Below are 19013 nucleotides of genomic sequence, written 5' to 3'. Positions count from 1 at the left end.
TTCACAACCGGGTCCTCTCGTACCCTAATACGTGACAGCTTCTCCTATTGCCTTTCAGCTGAGACATCTGCAAGATAGCACTATGTTATTTTGCCACATATTTTCACAAAACTCACAAGAATTGTCTCTAAAACTGCTGCCTAGCTATTATATTTGGTGGATAATAGTGACTTATTTGGAAAGACTACAAAGGAAAAGCAGACACTACAATAGGTACACAAATAGATAGGCAGAGCACAGTAACATAAGAAACAGAGATGAAAAGTGGTGAACATCACAACAAGAAAAGAACTTTCTGAATAAAACTGTCTAAACTAAAATAAAAGACCATACAGTCTTCTTGAGTAAAGATTCTCGAATTTAATAATACAGCAAAATGCAGCCCAGTCAGCTTTCCACCGGAATCACAAAGCAGGCTGACATCCAGCAGTTTGTTTCGGGATTTTGCTAGTGAACTTTCACTGCTGACTCTCCTTGCATGTCTCAGTCAGATAACGCACACCCCACGTTGAACGCGTACGATGGGCCCCACAACTCCAGGACGGTGGCTCTGACGCAAAGGTAGGCAATCTCTTTGACTTGAATCAGAGAAGTAAAACACAACTGCAACGAGACTCTTTTTTAAAGCCAGTATCACATATTTGCACAAAGGCCACATGCTGCTCCATTTTTAATTTTTTTATTTTAACTTTGCTACTTCCTCGGAGTTAATCTGTTATGAAAAATTACTTCCCTTATTTATTTTTAAATAACGGGAGTACAGAGACTCCCACACCACAGCCCTGTGCGGAGAACTGGCTGGGTATTTCATCACAGCGCTGAGAGCCTGAACGTCTGCTAACAGGCAGTTTTCCAGCTCACTGGCACAGGCACAAGTGAAAGCAGCACATTCATTTTGTGCAATTTGCTTTACCTTCCCACATGGAGTTGGTGCATGTAAAAGGCTGTTAAGTACTAAATTATTCCTTATCAAATCACCATCATCTGGAGTCATGATCAACACTAATTAAATTACTTTCACTGAACACGGCTCCAGCCTGCTGCCTCGGCTGCGAGGTACATTTTATTTTGCTTACTGTACAGTCCTAGCAAGGTACAGGGCATAGTGCTAGAAGGCATCTGTGCTTTAGTTTTAATTAAAGTTTACCTCACCTTCCTCCCAGCTTTATAAGCTAGGGTAAAGTGTATCAAATCAAGTAGGTTAACGCCTTCATTTCATTTAGGGAAAGCATTACAGTCCAAAGTGATTTTATATTAGATCTTTATCTTAACTATGGCCAGAAAGATAATGTAGCTGTAAAATTTAAAGCCTTCCTCGGGCAGTCCCCTGACACAGTCACCATGCTAAGCTTTATCTGTAACTCCTTAAGTGTACACTTTTAGAGGTAGAAAGGAAAAAAGATAGCCTGAGAAAAATACTGCATTTGGGGGGGGGCTTTTTTGAAGGCTACTTGACCTTTCAAACCACATCTTAAATGTGGCTGAAGATGACAGACTTATTCCAACAATAAAATTTCAAACATTCAAAACAGTTCTCATATTATCACTGAAACCCTCCACCCGTGCTCTTCATTTTAGTCTGACACTCATTTTATAGTGCACCTATTAAAACAGATTTTAAACATGTATGATTTTACTAAGCTGGATTTTATATCACGTTTTCAATCCGTTTTCTTTTGAGGAGAGCAAGGTTGCTTATTTATAGAGTCTAATTTTAGTGCAGCATACTAAGCTACCAACACATCCAAATTAACAAAATGACATTTCAAACAACCAGCTCCTCACCATTTCTTTCTTCCTGATGGCAGATTCATTTTACTTAACCCCAGAACAGAGTCTCAACCCTATTAAAGTAACGGGCACTCTGCCTTAATAACGATCTTATTAAGAAGTGACCAAGGGCCAAGATTTCATCCCGAGTGATTACTTACAGATAACTAACTCCGAACTTGAAAGGCAAACAATCTTACAACGTGTATTTAGATGGATGGCTTCAACACCTCATCTCAACTGCTGGGGAAAGTCAGGCTTATCGGTATCAGAATGGACTCAAACCTGCAGACCCTGTCCGGAGCTCCTCTGGAGCCAACATGCAGATATAAGGCAAGCAGAAGGATTGCTACCATCTGTAACAAACTGATTAAGGTATAATACATTACCGTATGCATATTCTCTGTGCATAAACATATCTATCTGTATCTGCAGAGTAAGAGGGCTCACATGTTATGCATAATGTACAGAACTAGATTTTATACAAAACAATAATAATCTCACCACGAAGCAAACTCGCACAGAACACACAAAAATACAGGGTGAAACCTGCTACCCCTTGTTTTGAAGTGCTGTTCTCCTTTGCTATCTGTCAACAGCCTAATCCCCAAACATTTTGTTCATAATGACACCCAGTTTAAGATCCAAATGAAGAATAATGTTAGTAAGAACTCTGAAATTAAAGGAGGAATCATTTTGTCTCATAGAAGACTGATTTGTATTATTTCTAGCCTGAGAAACAGGAAATGTACCACCTGTGTACAGACAGAACTGAATCACTTCTTTTGAGAAAGCCCCAGAAATGCACTGCATCAAATATAAAAGCAATGGTTTAAAATATTTTTCAATTCAATAGATGATTATTCAAGATGAAGAAGAAATGAGGAATATTTTATGTGAAATTGCAAGTTATTTCTCCTTTGAGCAAGAAGTTATTTTATCATTTTCAAACTTCAGATTCCTGCCCAGAACACAAAATGAAATCTGATTTTATTTTCTGAAGCAGACTTGATTTAAACATATTTTTAAAAGCATGAAATATTAGTAATTCAATGTCATTAGCTAATGGCAGGCAATCTTGACTCCACTGACCAAAGAGACAAAGATGTCTTATTATCAACACTTGTAGGGCAAGAGCATTTACTCCATGGTATAAAATCAACTGACAGCAGCAACTTTGCTTGTGGTAGTGAACTCCAACATCTCCTAAGCAATACTACATTCCTGTGTGTTAAGTTCGAGGACTTTGTGTACCTGCAGAGAAAAGGAAGTAACCGCGAAGTCACAGTAAGTCATGCCCTAAACATTTCTGCTGCATTTCACATTTATGCTCTCAAATCACCCTCTAAACCCAATTTAATAAATAAATTCATTCATTTTTATGATGGATTGAGGCAAAACTCTTAATATGCAATGTAATTTTAGAGAGATTTCTTTAACACATATGAATAGAGGGGATTTGATTTTCTTAACAGCAAGACAAGACAGAACATGCAAAAATATTGAAGTTAATACCAGTACAACTTCAGGTGCCAGGCTGATTGAGGTGACCCAAGTTAGTACTTGGTAAAGTATCAAAGGCAAGAAGAGAAGGCCCCTGTACTGATAAAGCCAATACTGTCACACTTTAAATCTATCTCCCAATACACAGAGAAATGCAGCAGGCACTTCAGATACATCAGAGTCTCTCCAAGGTTCTTTTCCAGTACATTTACCTCTGCCAAGCCCTCCCCTTCCCCAACACACAAAAATCCATTACTAAAGGGTCTAATCTCAGCTATCAGCACAGAGTGCCTTTTATGGAGCCATTAAACCATTTCTCTTGTTTACAGTGCCTGAAGAAAGATGTGAATTATGTCTGTGACAAAACAGGCGATAACATTTCTAAACTGCTATCAAAATGCAAACTGAAATACACTTAAGGACAGGGACCCTAATTCGTGTTTTTGCAATTTTCCTCGCTCACTGTAACTTAACAGCACTCACCTGATGATTCAAACAAATTATTTATGCTGCAAGTACAACAGGTAGGCATTTTAATAAAAAAAAAAAATCTACTTTCAATAAATGAACAGTTTATTGAACGGTTCATCAAGGAGGGTAACATGCTGGTTACTTCTCAGGTGACAGTAATGAGCAAGGTGCTCTTATCAGTAGACATTTAAAAAAAAAATCCAAACACAACATTGTGAGTTTATACAAGGCCTGAAATGCTCTATTTCTGCAACAGTTACTTACAATTTGAACCACACATGCAGTATAGGTATTTGCACATCTGATGCAATGAGCTACAAAATGAAATACTTTCTATATGACTTTCTAAGTGAGAATGCCAGCCTTTATACGTATTTTCTGAAGAGGTTTCAAAAATGTGTATTTAACTTACAGAACAATAGCCTTCTGCATTCTGGAGGCTATTTATTGATTATTTATTTCTAAATCATTATGCTTTAAGCTACAGACCTTTGTAGACAGCTGCACTCTGAATTTCAACAATCATTTAATAGGCATCTGATTAAAGATAACAGGATGCCAACGCAGGGTGCTTTTACGATTTCATTCCACTATACATTGAGATGAGAAATTTTACCGGTAATCTTTGGGATGCACAAGAGGAATTAGCTGAAGCAGGTACTAGACCCAGCTGACCATTCCTTCATACTCCGGAGGTTACTGCTGCTGCAGCTAAATGCAGCATGCAGCCTAGTATACTAACAAAAACTGAAATAAAAACATCATGTTGGAGAGGTGACAGATGAAGAGAGGTAGGAGGATGGAGAGACAGTAAAGGCTGGTAACAGAGTCGTTCCAGCTAAACCGTTCCCAATGATTTTGAATTAAAGCCTACATACAGACCACTGCAACAGCTGAAGACAGAAGTGACTGCAAACATGGATAACTGAGGCAGGATCTGCAATTGTTTTCACTGTGGGCAATCTCTTGCCTGGACAATGGGAAAAAAACCCTTTTGTTTCTGAACACTGCAACAGCTACAAAGATGAGCAAGACTTGAAGACTGTGGACTGATGTAAAAGGGGCTGAACAGATTACATCTACACAGACTCCACCAAGTTCTTCAACCATTTGATCTATCAAAGTCACCTCTATCAGATCTTAGCTGAGCTCCAGTCAACTGGATTTCATTTAGGTCCTGCTCTCTGCCAGATACTGGAAGAAGCTGGTGACAAATTAGGTATCTGTCAGATGTACATCATCACTGTGGTTTCAGAGACTATCCTGGCCGTTTATATAAAAACTGAACATAGACAAGAGACTTGAGCATTCACTATCTCACAAACGAAAGCTACTAGAAAAGGGGGGGGAAATCTAAGCAATCCTGTCAAGTAGTTTTTTGAAGTGCATGATCTTAGTATTATTCTCCATTTTATCATTGCATCTAGAAAACTAAACTTGCTTAAGATGCAGAATTCGGCCCTAAAGACAATTGGCCCCCATGTAGTCTCACTGAGTGGAGACCATTCACCTGCAACAGAGTCTGTGCACGTGTTTGGGTGTTTCGTGCACACAGGGTAAAATGTGCAAGCGTGCCTCTGCAATGATACATTATGTATGGTCAAAAAATGCGTAATACCATAAAAAAAGGGCAGTAAGCTTTTTTCTCTTCAAATCCATGTAAGTAACTAGGGAGAAAATGGGGAAGCAGCATGCAGAAGAGAGGAACAAGACAATGTCTAAAAATGTATTCAACAAAAAGCTAGATCTTTCCTACGCGGTGGCCTGGGTCTAAGTTCAGGGAAGGAAATCTAAGGGTAGCTGGTATCACGGCAAATGCTCTGCCACCCCTCGTCTCAGTGCTCTTTCCCAGAAAGTGGAACTTCATGACTGGGCAGTACTTGGCAACCTTGTTAGATATGATTCCATCAATTCAGTCTTCGCCTTGGCTTCAGATCAGATCCTTCCAGCCCCTACCAGCTCAATAGATAGAAACAGCATGGGACCTCATTTTTTGGAAGCTAGTTCTGAACGATGAGCCCAAGCACCAGCTTTCAAAGCCAACTGGCAAGAATAGAATACGTGGGCAAGATGGATCTATTTGAGAACCTTGTTTAACAAAAAGAAAATACCAGCTTTAAAGTAATCTATCACCTTTACTGGAAAATATGCAACTACAAATGCACTTTAATAACAGTTAGAACTCACTCTGCAAAATGAAGCAAATTGCTTATTTTCTCTTCCAGTCTAAAGCATATAATACTGTGCATGTCAATTAACGGTCTATTTGAATACTGCATTGCACAAATGCTACATAATAGTATAGTCTTTAAAATCCTCAGGGGGTGGGAGGGAGAAGGATAAAAGACATCCCAAAATTGTGGGATCTTGTCCTCAGATTCTACATGGACTGTTCTCAGATGACATGGTATGAGAAGAAGAAAATACTGATTCTGAATTTGAATTTGGAAAAAGTAGCAAGCAGGTGAAGATGAACTGCACTGAAAGCTGGAATTTACCTTGTTTACTACTACAGAGTTTCAAGATGGACAATAACAACACATTTTCCTACAACTGATATTGGGAAATTCTGGACCTTAAAATCTGAAAGCATTGTTTGTTAAAATAACTTTGTTATTTGAAGTAAAAGAGGATTTTTTTCTTTCCTTTTTTTTTTAAAGCAAAAAGCATTACAGATTAATGACTAAAAGACAAAAAACAAGTATTGATGAAAATAAATTTTAAATTAATTGAATCACTTGTTCCTATCTAGATTATGTTAAGTGAGGCCAAAAAAAAAAAAAAAAAGATTGAAGTAGAGAACAAATATGGGTTCACTGTACCTACAGCACATCCATGTTGCATCACTATGCATAAAGCAAGTTTATATGAGGGCATTTGTACATGGGGCAAAGTGACCAACAAAATCATCATTATAATGCAGACATGTCACTTCCCTACAGCACAGCTTATTTGACTCCTAAACATGATGCTCCTGCCCCATTCATCAAAGAAATTCTTCTAGATGCTTCTTCACAAAATGGATATAAATGTCATTCTTTAACTGAAATGTGCTTTTCTAAAGCTTGTGTTTTGAGACACTAAAAATTTTTGCCAGTTTAGCTATTTCTGGGCAGCTAACCCAAGACCCCCTGCCACGAGGGATGCAGTCTTCCTGAGAGGTGGAGGGGTTCCCAGCCGGTGTGGAAAAGGGGGGAACAACATTAGAGGTTGCATCCATATAGCTTAATAATTGGTTCAGTGCTATAAATCCTCACTTTTAGTGCAAGATATCCCTCATTTGCTTGTCTGTGCAGTTGCAATTTCTGAAATACTCATTAGAGTTACTGAGGGTACACCTGCAGCTTTCTGACGCTGGAAGTGCTGAAGGCACTGAGATAATTCAGGTATTTGTAGCCACTTGGCTTCTCATTTAAAAGGACCATGCCAGTTGAAAATTGAAGTTTACGAGTACCTTCGGTATAGCAAAAATTAAAAAGCCCACTCAAAAGACTATGCCACCTGGCTAGAGAAGGGGGGGATAGGGAGAAGTGAGCATTCAGTAAATATCAATAAAAGTTAACCTACTCTCTAAACCAAAAGACGGAGCAATTTCAAGGCAAACTTTTCAAGAGGCTGCTAGTAAACACCTTGTTAGGACACTACAGGTCCTTTGGCCTAAATTGATACCATGTTTGGGCAGCTGCTAACAGGCTGAACTGCCATATGGTGCTAGAAGACTGTCTCTTCTACCCGCAAGCAAAGGAATGGTTTGACACTATTTTCGTTAGCTGACCCCTCTTCTCCTCCACTCCGAAAAGATTTCAGCTTCTAGTTAAGAATTGTCTAGAAGGTATTTTCATGCAGTGGGAGCTCCAGTTACCGACACAGTTTCTCAGCCTCCGAAAGCAGCGATCTCACTGAAACACTGTCATGGGCACTGTTTTATTCTGATTTACGCCCCCCTCATGCAGCGCTCTCCTTCCTTTCCAGACAGGTACCTGTCCGGCTGTAGGAGTTGCAGGCAGTTGGAGGGGAAAGTGCTGCCAGAGGGGCTCTGGCTCCCAGCAAGCACCTCCAGGGCAAAAGTTAACCTGCTGCCAAATACCACAGCCACTGGATAACTCTGAGAAGAATACAAGGAAATTTGCAGAACATTGGTGGGAGGGAGAAAGGAGGATTAAGCTAGGAGGAGCAAACTGGCTTGCTTTGATGTCAGAGGAGAGTAGGTGAGGCAGGAGGAAGAGCTCTCCCTCTCCCCCTGCCCCCAAAATAAACAGAGGCTTAGGGCTCTCTGGAGGAGGAAGCAGTAACCTAATAAAAATTAAACCAGCTGGGCTCTGTAGCAATTGACCTAAAACCCGTGGATAGCATAAAATGATCGGGGGTGGGGGGGTGGAATCTAAAGAATTTTTAATCCCTCTATACTGGATCTGCAACCTCCAGGACCCCACAGAAAAACAGGATGGCTCTTCATCTGCATTAGCTTTTGGTGTTAAAATCCTGGGAAGAGATCAGGGGCATTTGTTGCTACAGTTCCTTAAAATGTATGTGGCTCCAAAGGCTCTCAAGACAGGGTGCAAGGAGAGGCGATCCACCTTTAGAGCTCCTGCTAAAGAGGAAGGTCTTAACATAAAACCAAGCCTGGGAGAAGACTTAAATTGTATTCCTACCTGGGAATTATCAATAAAGTTAAATGCAAAGAGAAGAGCTGGCCACTAAATCAGGGTCTGTGTGCTTTTCTGAGGACAGGACTTCCATTTGCGGCAATTTCCAAAATTTAATTTAAATTGTAAGAGGTAATGGCTAAGTACTATGTAACTCCCATTACTAAAATATCCAAGTGAGATAATATCCCAGCATTTTACACACACACATACACACACACACACTCTTTCCACTACAGGTAAATCTGCAGTTTGAGGGGTTTGGGTCTGGATTTTAATAGCTTTTGTAGAAACAGAATAATGAAGAAAACTTTGTAAATTAGAAAAAGTATTTTTGCCAGAAGTAACAATAAGCTTTAAAATAAATCATTTCATATTTTTATTTATTGTTTTAAATGTATGATCAGCTTGATATTTAGAAAGGCATACCCACAGCAGAAAACAAACTGGAACTGATTCTGCCTTGTTTCCCCTCTTTCGGAAAAGTTTCAAGTTACATCAATCTAGCTACTATTTTTTTGTTGTTCTTTTCTGATGTATTCATGCAAAGAGCTAACAGCCAGCTACAGATGAAAAGGCTGCTGATCTTGTACTTGCAGCTGGACAAAACGTGAAAAACTGGATTTAATCTCTGGTTCTGCCATTTGTTGCTCATAACCTAAAAGACTGGTGTCAGAAGGTGGCTTCTAGTTTGAAGTAGCTCAGTCTTAGGAGCCTACCTTCAGAGATTCATAACCACTGTGTCAGTTTGCTTCCCTATAAAAATAGGAATATCCTCATAATAAAAGAGCATCATAATAAAAGATTATCCTTAAGGATAATCATGCTTCTCTGTCAGTTAGCTACTCAAGAGTATGTGAGAGCAAGAAAGGCAATAAATAATGAAATGGACTACACAGTGAGCTCTCTCTAGCATGAATTAGACAACTAATTTAAAAGATTATTTACAATTTGGTTTTATTTTAGCAACTCTCAATAATAGGCACTAAAAGGAAAAAAATTGCATTTTGAGAAGATGATTTTTAATTTGATTTTGCTTTTAACCATAAAAATATGTATACATTCATAAAACAAGTATACAGTAACTCAGGGTAGCTAATGGGATTTTTGTTTACTTTGTTGGGAGAACGAGACTGTCACCACTCTAAATACATAAATACTTCATGCTTCAATGTTAAATTTTCACAAATGCTCACCAGTAAGGTAACTCTAACAGATCTAGTTTATAGTTCATTAAAGCAAGGCTGAAACCTAAATCTTTAGTTCACTACCAAAAACCACTGCAAAACCTGCAGCCTCCACTGGAAAAGGTGCGGGCCACAGAAATGAGTCAACAATAAAATTCAGCTCACAAGTTTTATCACTGATTCAACAGGGAAACAAAGAAGCCATTGTCAGAAGTGGTTACATCTGGGAACATAAAGTCAGGACTTACTTACTTACTTAAGTAGCCTGATATTCAAAGACTCTTAGCAAAGTGCTCTTTCTGGAGCCAGTGGAATTTTGACCACCTGCAACCAGGCTCTGGTTCTCAGCACAGATATGTTAAGGCTTCTGCTGCTACTTAAAGCATTCTTACTGTATACAAGACTCACAACTGAACGTACGTTACCAATACACGCGCTGCACATTTTTTCTGAAGCAAATTGTTCCTGAAGTTGTATGATTATTTTACTTCTGCATGCAATAAGACTGGCAACTGCATGGTGTGTATGTTTCTTATATGCATGCATATACACACACACCGAGTATACACTGTGTATATACACATACACTTGCATAAACCCAGCTCCCAAATTCTAATCCCAAATGCTTGAAACTTTTGATCTTTACTGAATACTGACTTTTCAAAGTCTCTTTTGTCTCCATTTGTGTTAGTGCTTTGGTCACGTGAAATGTTATTTACAGATGGGTTAATAAGGAAACACTGCACTCAGTTTCAGCATGAAGACAGAGTATTAAAAAAAATTAAACTGTTAAGGTTTTATCTCTTTTAGGTATACATTAGAAGCAGAAAGGAAACAACATTGGAGCAAAGAGGAACAAATTAGCAAGACTGGGAATTGTTTTTGCACACGTAATTTTTCAAATGTCCTTGACGACTTTTATAATATATAAATTTAAAGGCAAAAACCTGGCCAGTCAGTAACCTTCTTATTCAGTGACTGCAGGACTTGGCAGTAAATGTCACTGCTAAAAAATATTTCACTACATTAACTTACTGGCAACCACATTTGCTGAATAAGTTCATAAACAGCCACAGGAAAAAAGACAAGTAGAAATAAAGTTGCTAATGATTCACTCTTTTCTAACATGCATAATCCTCAGCTTACCGAACAAACAGATACGTAAGAATAAAGATATTCTTTACCAAGACACTTCAGCTCTCTGTTCACCTCATCAAGGTCAAACTATAATCCAGGAACGGGTAAGAGTAATGTATCAAAGACAAGAACATGAAGAATAAGTGAAAGGAAAAGAAAAGAATCCTTCTCAGGGAAAAGACTGGAGCACATGCCTCGAAAAAGTAATCAGTTTTCCATTTATCAGTTTAGACTAGATTTAGATCATTCCTAGGGAAAAAAAAAAGAAAAGAAAAAAACCTCACTAACACTGATGACTTCTAAAACGCAAAAAAATTAATAAATATCATTTATGCATTATGCATTACCTCCCAGTACTGAAATGCACAGGACCAAAACAAAAGGACACAGAACCTGAAATGAGGGCTATTTTTCCTGTACGCTTACAGAGGGCTAGCGATATCAGTCCTACAAGGCATGAATGTGTCACAGACTCTCCAATGCTTAACTGATGTTTTGAGGACTGTCATTCTCTCCTCTTTTTTTTCCTGCTATACCTTTTGAAAACTTCACGGCAGTCTGTGGGAGAGCCTGACTTCTGTCTTCTGTTGCTGAGGCAGCAAGCAAAAGAAAAAAAAGACAAAAAAAATGATACAGACTGTAAATACATTTTACCTAAAGAAACCTATGAAATAAATAGAAGCTTGCAAACTGCCTCCTTATTTTACACCATCCCAGAGCTTATGGATTTTCAAATCATTATTTCGGCTGCTCTTGGAATACAAAACACATTTTGCAAAAGCACTATGTGCAAAGCAGTTTAAGGAGAATAGCAGTTTTGTATCAAAACAGAATCACGAAGACCGTTCAATCTGCCTTGTTTGGTTTCTGTGTGAAAATACAGTTGAAATAAATTTCTGCATACTTTGTTTAATACAACTGGAACTGAACAGATGCTCTAATACATATACATACTCCTGATGAAATTAACTAAACAACTATCTGTTGTAAAACAGCAATAACTGTAGTGTTAAGAAAATACTGCCATGACTACAAGTTACAATGTGAAGCTCGCCTGTATTTCCACAGATGGGATCTTCACAGAGTCCGTATGGGGAAGGGAGGAGGGGAGGCTTCCTCAGAGAGGAAATAGAAGGTTTTTCAAAACTGAAAATTCAACATTTTGAATAAAATATGTTTAATGTTTTTGTTTTTATGTAAACAGACCTTAGGAAGTGATCTGACAGCCTTAAGAAATTACCATTTGAAAGAAAAAAGGTCTACATGCTTCATCTTTGATCTACCAGACAGATTTATCACAGGACAGGATGACTGAAGTTTATTCATTAGCTGATAACCTCCACATGCAACCCAAGCCTTTAATCTGCAATAAAACAGCAAATGAGGATGGGGCTCTGAGGAAAGGAAACTAAGTCAGCTTGGCCGAGCAGGGACATGCCAGTGGAAGGCCAAGGGGCAGACAGGGGGACAAAACCCCACAAGAGCAGCCCTGTCCAGCTGCTTGGGCTCCTCCACACCCCAGAGAGCTGGAGACCATCAGGTTCAGCGCGGCCCCATGCAATTACACCACGCGTACAAAATGTGGCTGCTGCCTCTGCTGGGATGCACAGAGGTACCTTTTCGTTAGCAATAAAATTCACATCACGCATGCAGGGCACTCTGAAAGGAAGAGATTCCACCATAAAAGTTTTTAAAATCAAAAGCTATGTACTCGGTGGGGTCTTGACATTTGTTTCACAGTGCTGTTGCCACCACCAGTATTTACACAACCTGTGAGCCACTACCACTACTACAATCCAGGAGAACCTAATGGCCTTCCACCTTCAACGCTGGAAATTTAGCATAAAATTACAAGCAGAACTGCTTATTAAAACCAAAGCAAATCCACAAATTCTCTACTATTAAGATCACAAGTTAAAGGCATTACAGTCATCAGTCCGCCTCTTGGTAAAACTTTCTCAGGAATTAAATCTCGCAATTATGGAAAAGGTTGCAACTATGGCAGATTTAAATATTTCCAGAAATCCTCTAGAGGAAGAAGGAGGAAAAAACAAAAAATCCATATTAGCACAGGCTAATGCCTAGCGATGAACCACAAAATGAGCCCACAAGTTCTCTGAAAGACACCAATTCCTAATTTCTTTTGAATGAAAAAAAAAAAAAAAGGAAAAAAAGAAAGTTAAGAGCTGGTAAGAGTTTCAGTCCTGCTTTAAACAAAGGAAACAAGTGCTCAGGGACACAATGAAAGAAGTGAGGCTATCTAAGGCAACTATGAAGGGAGATAAGGTGGTCAGCATCGACTCTTCAGTCTGACCTCTCCAGCTCTTACAACAGCAATTGCATTGGACACTCTTTGTAAAATGCTTTTGAGATCTCTAGATAAGTGATCATTAAGAAAGCCATATACCTCACAGCAGAGTGATACATGCATTTCTGTACCTACTTCAAACCAAGAAACAAAGATGTTAAGCAACATGCCCAAGGTCATGCAAAGCTAAGGGCAGGAACAAACCACAGAGCCTCGACTACCACAGTCCTTTAGAAAGAATCCGTCACAGTCGGACATGCACTAAAATAAATAAGTAAATGTCTCTGTATTTGACAACGTCTGACCTATGAAAGGAAGTAGTTTCAAGACAAGTGGCAAGAAACAAAACACAGCTGCAGCAGAAAGCCCTACCAGGGAATAGCTAAGCACCAGGAATAACTAGCACCACCTTGTAGGACATTTGTCGGACTGCCTGCTGCAGGACCACACTATCAGAGCTACATCTAAAGAAAAGGTGATTTCAGCCACACAGACGTCTTAAAAAAAAAATTTTTAAAAAAAAAAGCCAACTGAAAACACACTGGCGTGTGCAACTTGCCACACACAGAAAACCAAACCACCACCAACTGCAGTTTCTAGGACATTGTGCACTAACAAGACATGACTACCAGCTGCCTATGTAGTGAATCATCACATTAAAAAATGTTGTCATTTTTTTCAGTCTACTAAAATTTTTCCTAGAAGTTGCAAAATTAAACTATTCTGCATCATAAACAAAAACAAACCCAGCACACAGATCTCCTTTTGACTTCAGTAGGCCCATCAGAACTTACATTATTCTGGTTTGTTTTAATTGTATGTGGTTTTTCTCCAAAATACGTCAAAGTAAGTGAAAATTAGACCCTACCAATTGCTTGCCAGCTCTTGCTATAGTAAAGAAAACAGGAAATGCTCTTCTAGTTCTGAAATTTGCTTTTGAAATTTAAGTCATAGAAAGAAAAAGAAAATAAAACAGAGCATTTGTCACCTGATAGTGAAGAAAAAAAAAATTATGATTTTGTATGCTGCAAACATGTAAATAAATACTAAAGCTTTTCCTCATTTAAACTGCATTTGGAATATCCTAAGCCATTAGTTAAAATGACAGAAGAATACAGCTACCTGAAACCTATGTAAAGAATCTCTCTTTAACAGGCTTTTAAAGATTGCAAGCCAGAGCATCTAAAAAGCACATCCCTGAATAATTTAAGGCTCCTGGCATCTACATTGAAAGGGCTCCTTTACTAAACCTGGAGGGAAAAAAAACCAGAGGTAAGAGAAAGAATAAAGGTCGTGAAAGATCAGCGACAAAATCACTACTAAAAAAGTATTTTTGCTATTTTAAAGTTTAATCAGACATGCAGGAGCATGGATTTTACAGCCAGCCCTTCCCATTTACTGTCAACAGCTGTGGTCTAACATTAACATTTACCCCTTGGCAGTGTTAAGTTAAGGCTGTGATGGTCAGGGAAACAATACAGGAACAAAATGAAAAAGAAGGAAGGAAACCGATCAAGAAGGTGAAGCACAGCACAAATCCTCATTAGCAGAAATTCAATAAGAAATAAAAAGCAAAAAGCTAGAGCTTTCATGAATTTTAAATGGGTAACCTACATCTTAGGGCAAAAGAAGAAAAAGAAAACAAATGCTGAAAGAACAGACCAAGGTAAATACATATTATTAAAACAAAACACGATTATGCTATTAAGACACCAGGCAATCTGGTTTGGTGCAAGGTAATCCCCATTTATAACCAATTGTACCAAGGTCGAATTACAAATCAGCGTATTGTTGACAGTACCAAGTTTTCTCTGCCAACTACATCCTTTAAACATCAGCAAATCCTACCTACTTCCTCTTGTGTCTGTCATAGAAACCGTCCAAACAATGGGAGCAAGCAATCTTCACCTCAACAGCTATTGACTTCGAGCAAACTGAACACTTTATTCATTTTTACTCCTAGATTGGAAAGCCCTTGCTGTTCTACAGTATCCGAAAGCCTCACCACTGATTACAACCAGTTCAGGATCTGGCTCCTCCTCAGTATATGAAAATGGACTTGAAACAATAGGAAACCTTATCTGAGGAAGTTAATGCAGGTCACCCTTCTGAACACGTGAATACTGACTTTAGGCGGACAGAAAAACAGCTTAACTAAGTCTTACAAATTAGGTAAGAATTTGGAAAAAGTGTCACATACAGAAGGCTGATTTAAAGGAAAAAAAGCATTCACCTTTTTGGAGAAACAGATTTTGCATTTTTGCTTTCTACGACTTTTCATGTAATTGCTAAAAGAAGAGTCATTAGGAAGTCACCTGAATATATAGCAAATAGGTCAGGTGAAGCATAGCAGATTCAGAATGGGGCAAAACCGACCTAACACAGAATTTCCAAATAAATCCCTGTAAAAGTGATTCCTCCCTCTTTTTGTGGAATTTGTATTTCTTATGAGAATGGAAATGAAAGAGTAAGAAAATTACGCTATTTAATATGCAACTGCGATATTTTTCCACGGTAATTGCAACCCAGAAAAAAAAATTTCTGATACACATTTTTCTTCCTTAGAACTCAAAAAGCTCAGTCATTGCAGAAAGGAGAAGGTTATGAGAAACTAAACTGCAATTTGTTTTTCAAATTTCATCAGAACAGGCTACTTGTTATCTACTCTTCATTCTGCTCACTCTGAGCTAAACTACAAAAATGTTGTGATAGGTATTCAAAGTTAAAAAAAAATATTAATAAAAAGGGGGCTTTGGACACTGTGACAAAAAAAGAAAGGTTTGGAAATGCAGACATTTCTAAGATTATTATGGTAGGAAGGACCTCTTTCCAGAAGATATAGTGGAGTAACAAACTAAATTCAACTTTAAACAGGTAAACTGTAGTTTAAAGTATTAAGAGGAAGCTTGACACGATGGATCCTTAGCTAGTAGAAATATGCGTGATTCCAGTAACGTCAATATTACCACATGAAGTTGCGCTAGCTGTTGATCTCACTCATAATATCTAAAGCCCACACCTAACTATAAATATATATATTATGTTTGCTTTTCAAAAACTGATTGAAGTTTAATAGCAACTCATAATTGAAATATTCATGGTCCCAAGCTAGCTTTGAAGTTAAATCCCTAAGTGGATAAAGTGGACTGTATATCTAATCTAAACTAAATGTTTCCCTTAGTTACTAATACCAGTGCAGTTTCACCAGTTAAAATCATTATTACAGAACAGAAATGCAAAATCCACGGCACTTTAAGGGGCGTTTAATCCTGCTCAGCACTGGGACACAGCACATGTTCTTGGCAGTATCAGTTTCTCCGCTACCTTCCACATCTTTGCTTCAAGAGTTGACTAACTTACTGATTTCTAGGCAAGAAAGTTTTAACCATAGCTTTCCAGCACTTGCTACTGTTACTGAAGTTTCTTACAACTCATTTTAATGTCACAAGTTTCAATTTAAGACCAGAAATCTACCTCAGTTTTAAAGCCATTTCTCAAGCAATGAACCTAGAAATAAAATGTCACTAATTTTTGTACCTGGAACACAGACTGTAACAGTTTCAGTGGAGTACTTCAGTTTTCTTCACATATTCTGCAAATCACACGCACATACACCCTATATACAGCTCCATAAATGAAATCTGTGCAGCAAATTTAAATGAGGTGGCTGGCCACAGTTTGGTTGCCCCTCAACTAGAAAGTGGCTGGTGACCCCCTTCACTGGTCTACACTTCTATCCTTCACCATTTTGGGGTCAATTAAGTTTACTGAACACTGAATCTACGAAAGCTTGCCCATTCTCTCCCACGTTTAAAAAAAAAAAACAACAAAAAAAGTGTGTTTTTTTTTTTAAAAAAAAAAGCCAAGTGCTCCTGCCAGGCTGCTGCCAGTAACAGGGTGAGCACTGTACAGACTTACAGATTATATATAGTAAGTCATTATAATAGAGTTTGAAGGCAGGTTTGGATCCTAGAGAAAACAGACAGAATTGTGCTACTTCTGCAGCAGTAATTTCCCCATGGCTTTGGTTACGTTGATCTCCGTTCCTGTTTCGCAGAGCCCACAGCTACATACATTATATCTAAGTATATGTCTGAAACTCCATAACCTTTGCCAGAGTAACTCTCCAGGAAGCTCTCCTGACCTTTACGTAAGATAAAGAAACCAACTGAAATGAAGAAATAAATGTTCCTTTGATAATACTGTGTAAGCTGTGGCTAAGGAACTTTGAAATACAACAGCATTAATAAAATAACCATATTAGGAGAATTTCTTTATCACCAAAAGCAGTGACCAGCTTCAATGGAGCTTTTCATTCACAGTTCACAAATTATTTTCCAAGAATCATTGACTTGTTGTGTAACGATAATTGTGGGTTAATAGAAGCCCTAACTGAACTTTGTACTCTTACACAAAGGACGTATGCATACATGACTATATTTGGACACAGCTCCATATGTAGGATAATGTATCTGATTTTTGACTTATAATTTTGGCTTTCATATTACAATTTATTTTATTTTGAAAGTCTCTGAAGCCAGAGGTGAAAAAAAAACCAAAAATCCAGTTACAAAGGTCAACTTTAAAATTTTAAAAGTGACCATGATTGTTGGTTGGTATAGGCACAGGAACTTCTACAGAAAAACAAAAATAAATTGTTGCTGTGCAGGTATATGTATTATCAGAGTCCAGGTAAAAAAAAACCTTTTTTTTTCTTTTTTCCCCACAAAATGTTGCTATGAATACTCTTAATAATTTTTTCTTAAAACAGTTTCTCAGTAACTGGAAAAAAACCTCTCAAAGATTTACAAGAAAACTCAACAAGTCTGAATTTGGGTTTTTTTGGGTTAAAGACTATTTTAATGCAATTCTTTCTAATCTCTCTAATTTTAATCCTAACATTTCAGTACATGAATGCTGTATTTAACAGCTATCTGGTTTAGTGAACTGCAGTAATTCACTCTGATAGGATAAATTATTTAAGTTATTTAGAAAAATGGAAAAGCTACCATGCGCTCTGCTGCAATCAGCAGACACTGTTTAGAAGAGACCTTGATGATGGAGAGAAGCCTTGCCATGAGGAAGAAAGATGCATAAAGAAGCTCCAAGAAGTCTGTGACTTTGTCAGATAATGTCTCTCATGCCATTTTTTTTACTATGCCCTTGCTGCCACCCAAAACCGCAGAACAGCAGGTACAGCAAAGGGAAGCCAGCGTTTAACAGAAAAGTAGCACTTTAGCAGGTAAAGGCAAGATTTGAGGGGTACAGGCTGAAAAAAAAAATAGTAAGTTTGGGCACACGTTAAGTAAAGCAGCAAACAATGCAAGGCATTCAGCTTAACATAACTCCAGCTTCCTCCCATTAATTCAAAGGGAAATTTTGTTTGAGCAACAAAATGCCACATGCTACAATGACTTAAAAATGCTTCAGCAGTGCCTGTATTTAATTGATTACATGGAGAATTTTGTTTATTTATTTATACACAAAACATACTGAGCAGCCCTATTCATGCTCAGCAGAGTTACCTCCTATGTCCCACAGCATCTGATCCATACCGGCTCAACACACTCCTCTCCTCACTCTATAGAGAGAGAAAACTCCCTCCACATCCCAAGTATTTCCTTGCTTCCCTGGGGCCGGGGGGTGGGAATTACAGGAGGGGGCCCCCCCCGCTAAAGGTTATACCTTCAGCCCAAACAACTTTTTTTGGCCGCACGTCAAAATGCCACTTGCTTTATCTATTCATTACGCTGATGTCACCGACTGGTGAAAGGAGCTATCACATGACCGCAAATGACACAATAAATAACAAATATGAAGACCCAAGTATAAATTTACAAATACATATTTTTAAGAAAGTGATGATTCATACTATACTTACAACTTTCAGCCTGATAGTCTGGCACAAACTGCTCGTCATTGTCAGGTACCTGAGCTGAAGAAAGGAAAACCAAAAAAACAAACAAAAAACAAAAACAAGGAAAGAATTAA

General features: G+C 38.2%; 1 protein-coding gene across 5 annotated transcripts in view; it reads right to left on the bottom strand.

Moving 5' to 3' along the window:
- The window catches only part of ETV1 (ETS variant transcription factor 1), a 66821-nt gene that overhangs the window by 34438 nt on the left and 13370 nt on the right, over window positions 1-19013 (bottom strand). For all 5 annotated transcript variants that reach the window (XM_075746086.1, XM_075746088.1, XM_075746087.1 and 2 more), the window contains one exon: window positions 18904-18957. In XM_075746086.1, the coding sequence (XP_075602201.1) occupies window positions 18904-18957 (54 nt within the window). The remainder of the gene's footprint in view (window positions 1-18903; window positions 18958-19013) is intronic.

This window comes from Balearica regulorum, chromosome 2 (genome assembly GCF_011004875.1).
Source record: "Balearica regulorum gibbericeps isolate bBalReg1 chromosome 2, bBalReg1.pri, whole genome shotgun sequence".
Lineage (NCBI taxonomy): Eukaryota > Metazoa > Chordata > Aves > Gruiformes > Gruidae > Balearica > Balearica regulorum.
This window is presented reverse-complemented; position numbering and strand designations above follow the sequence as displayed.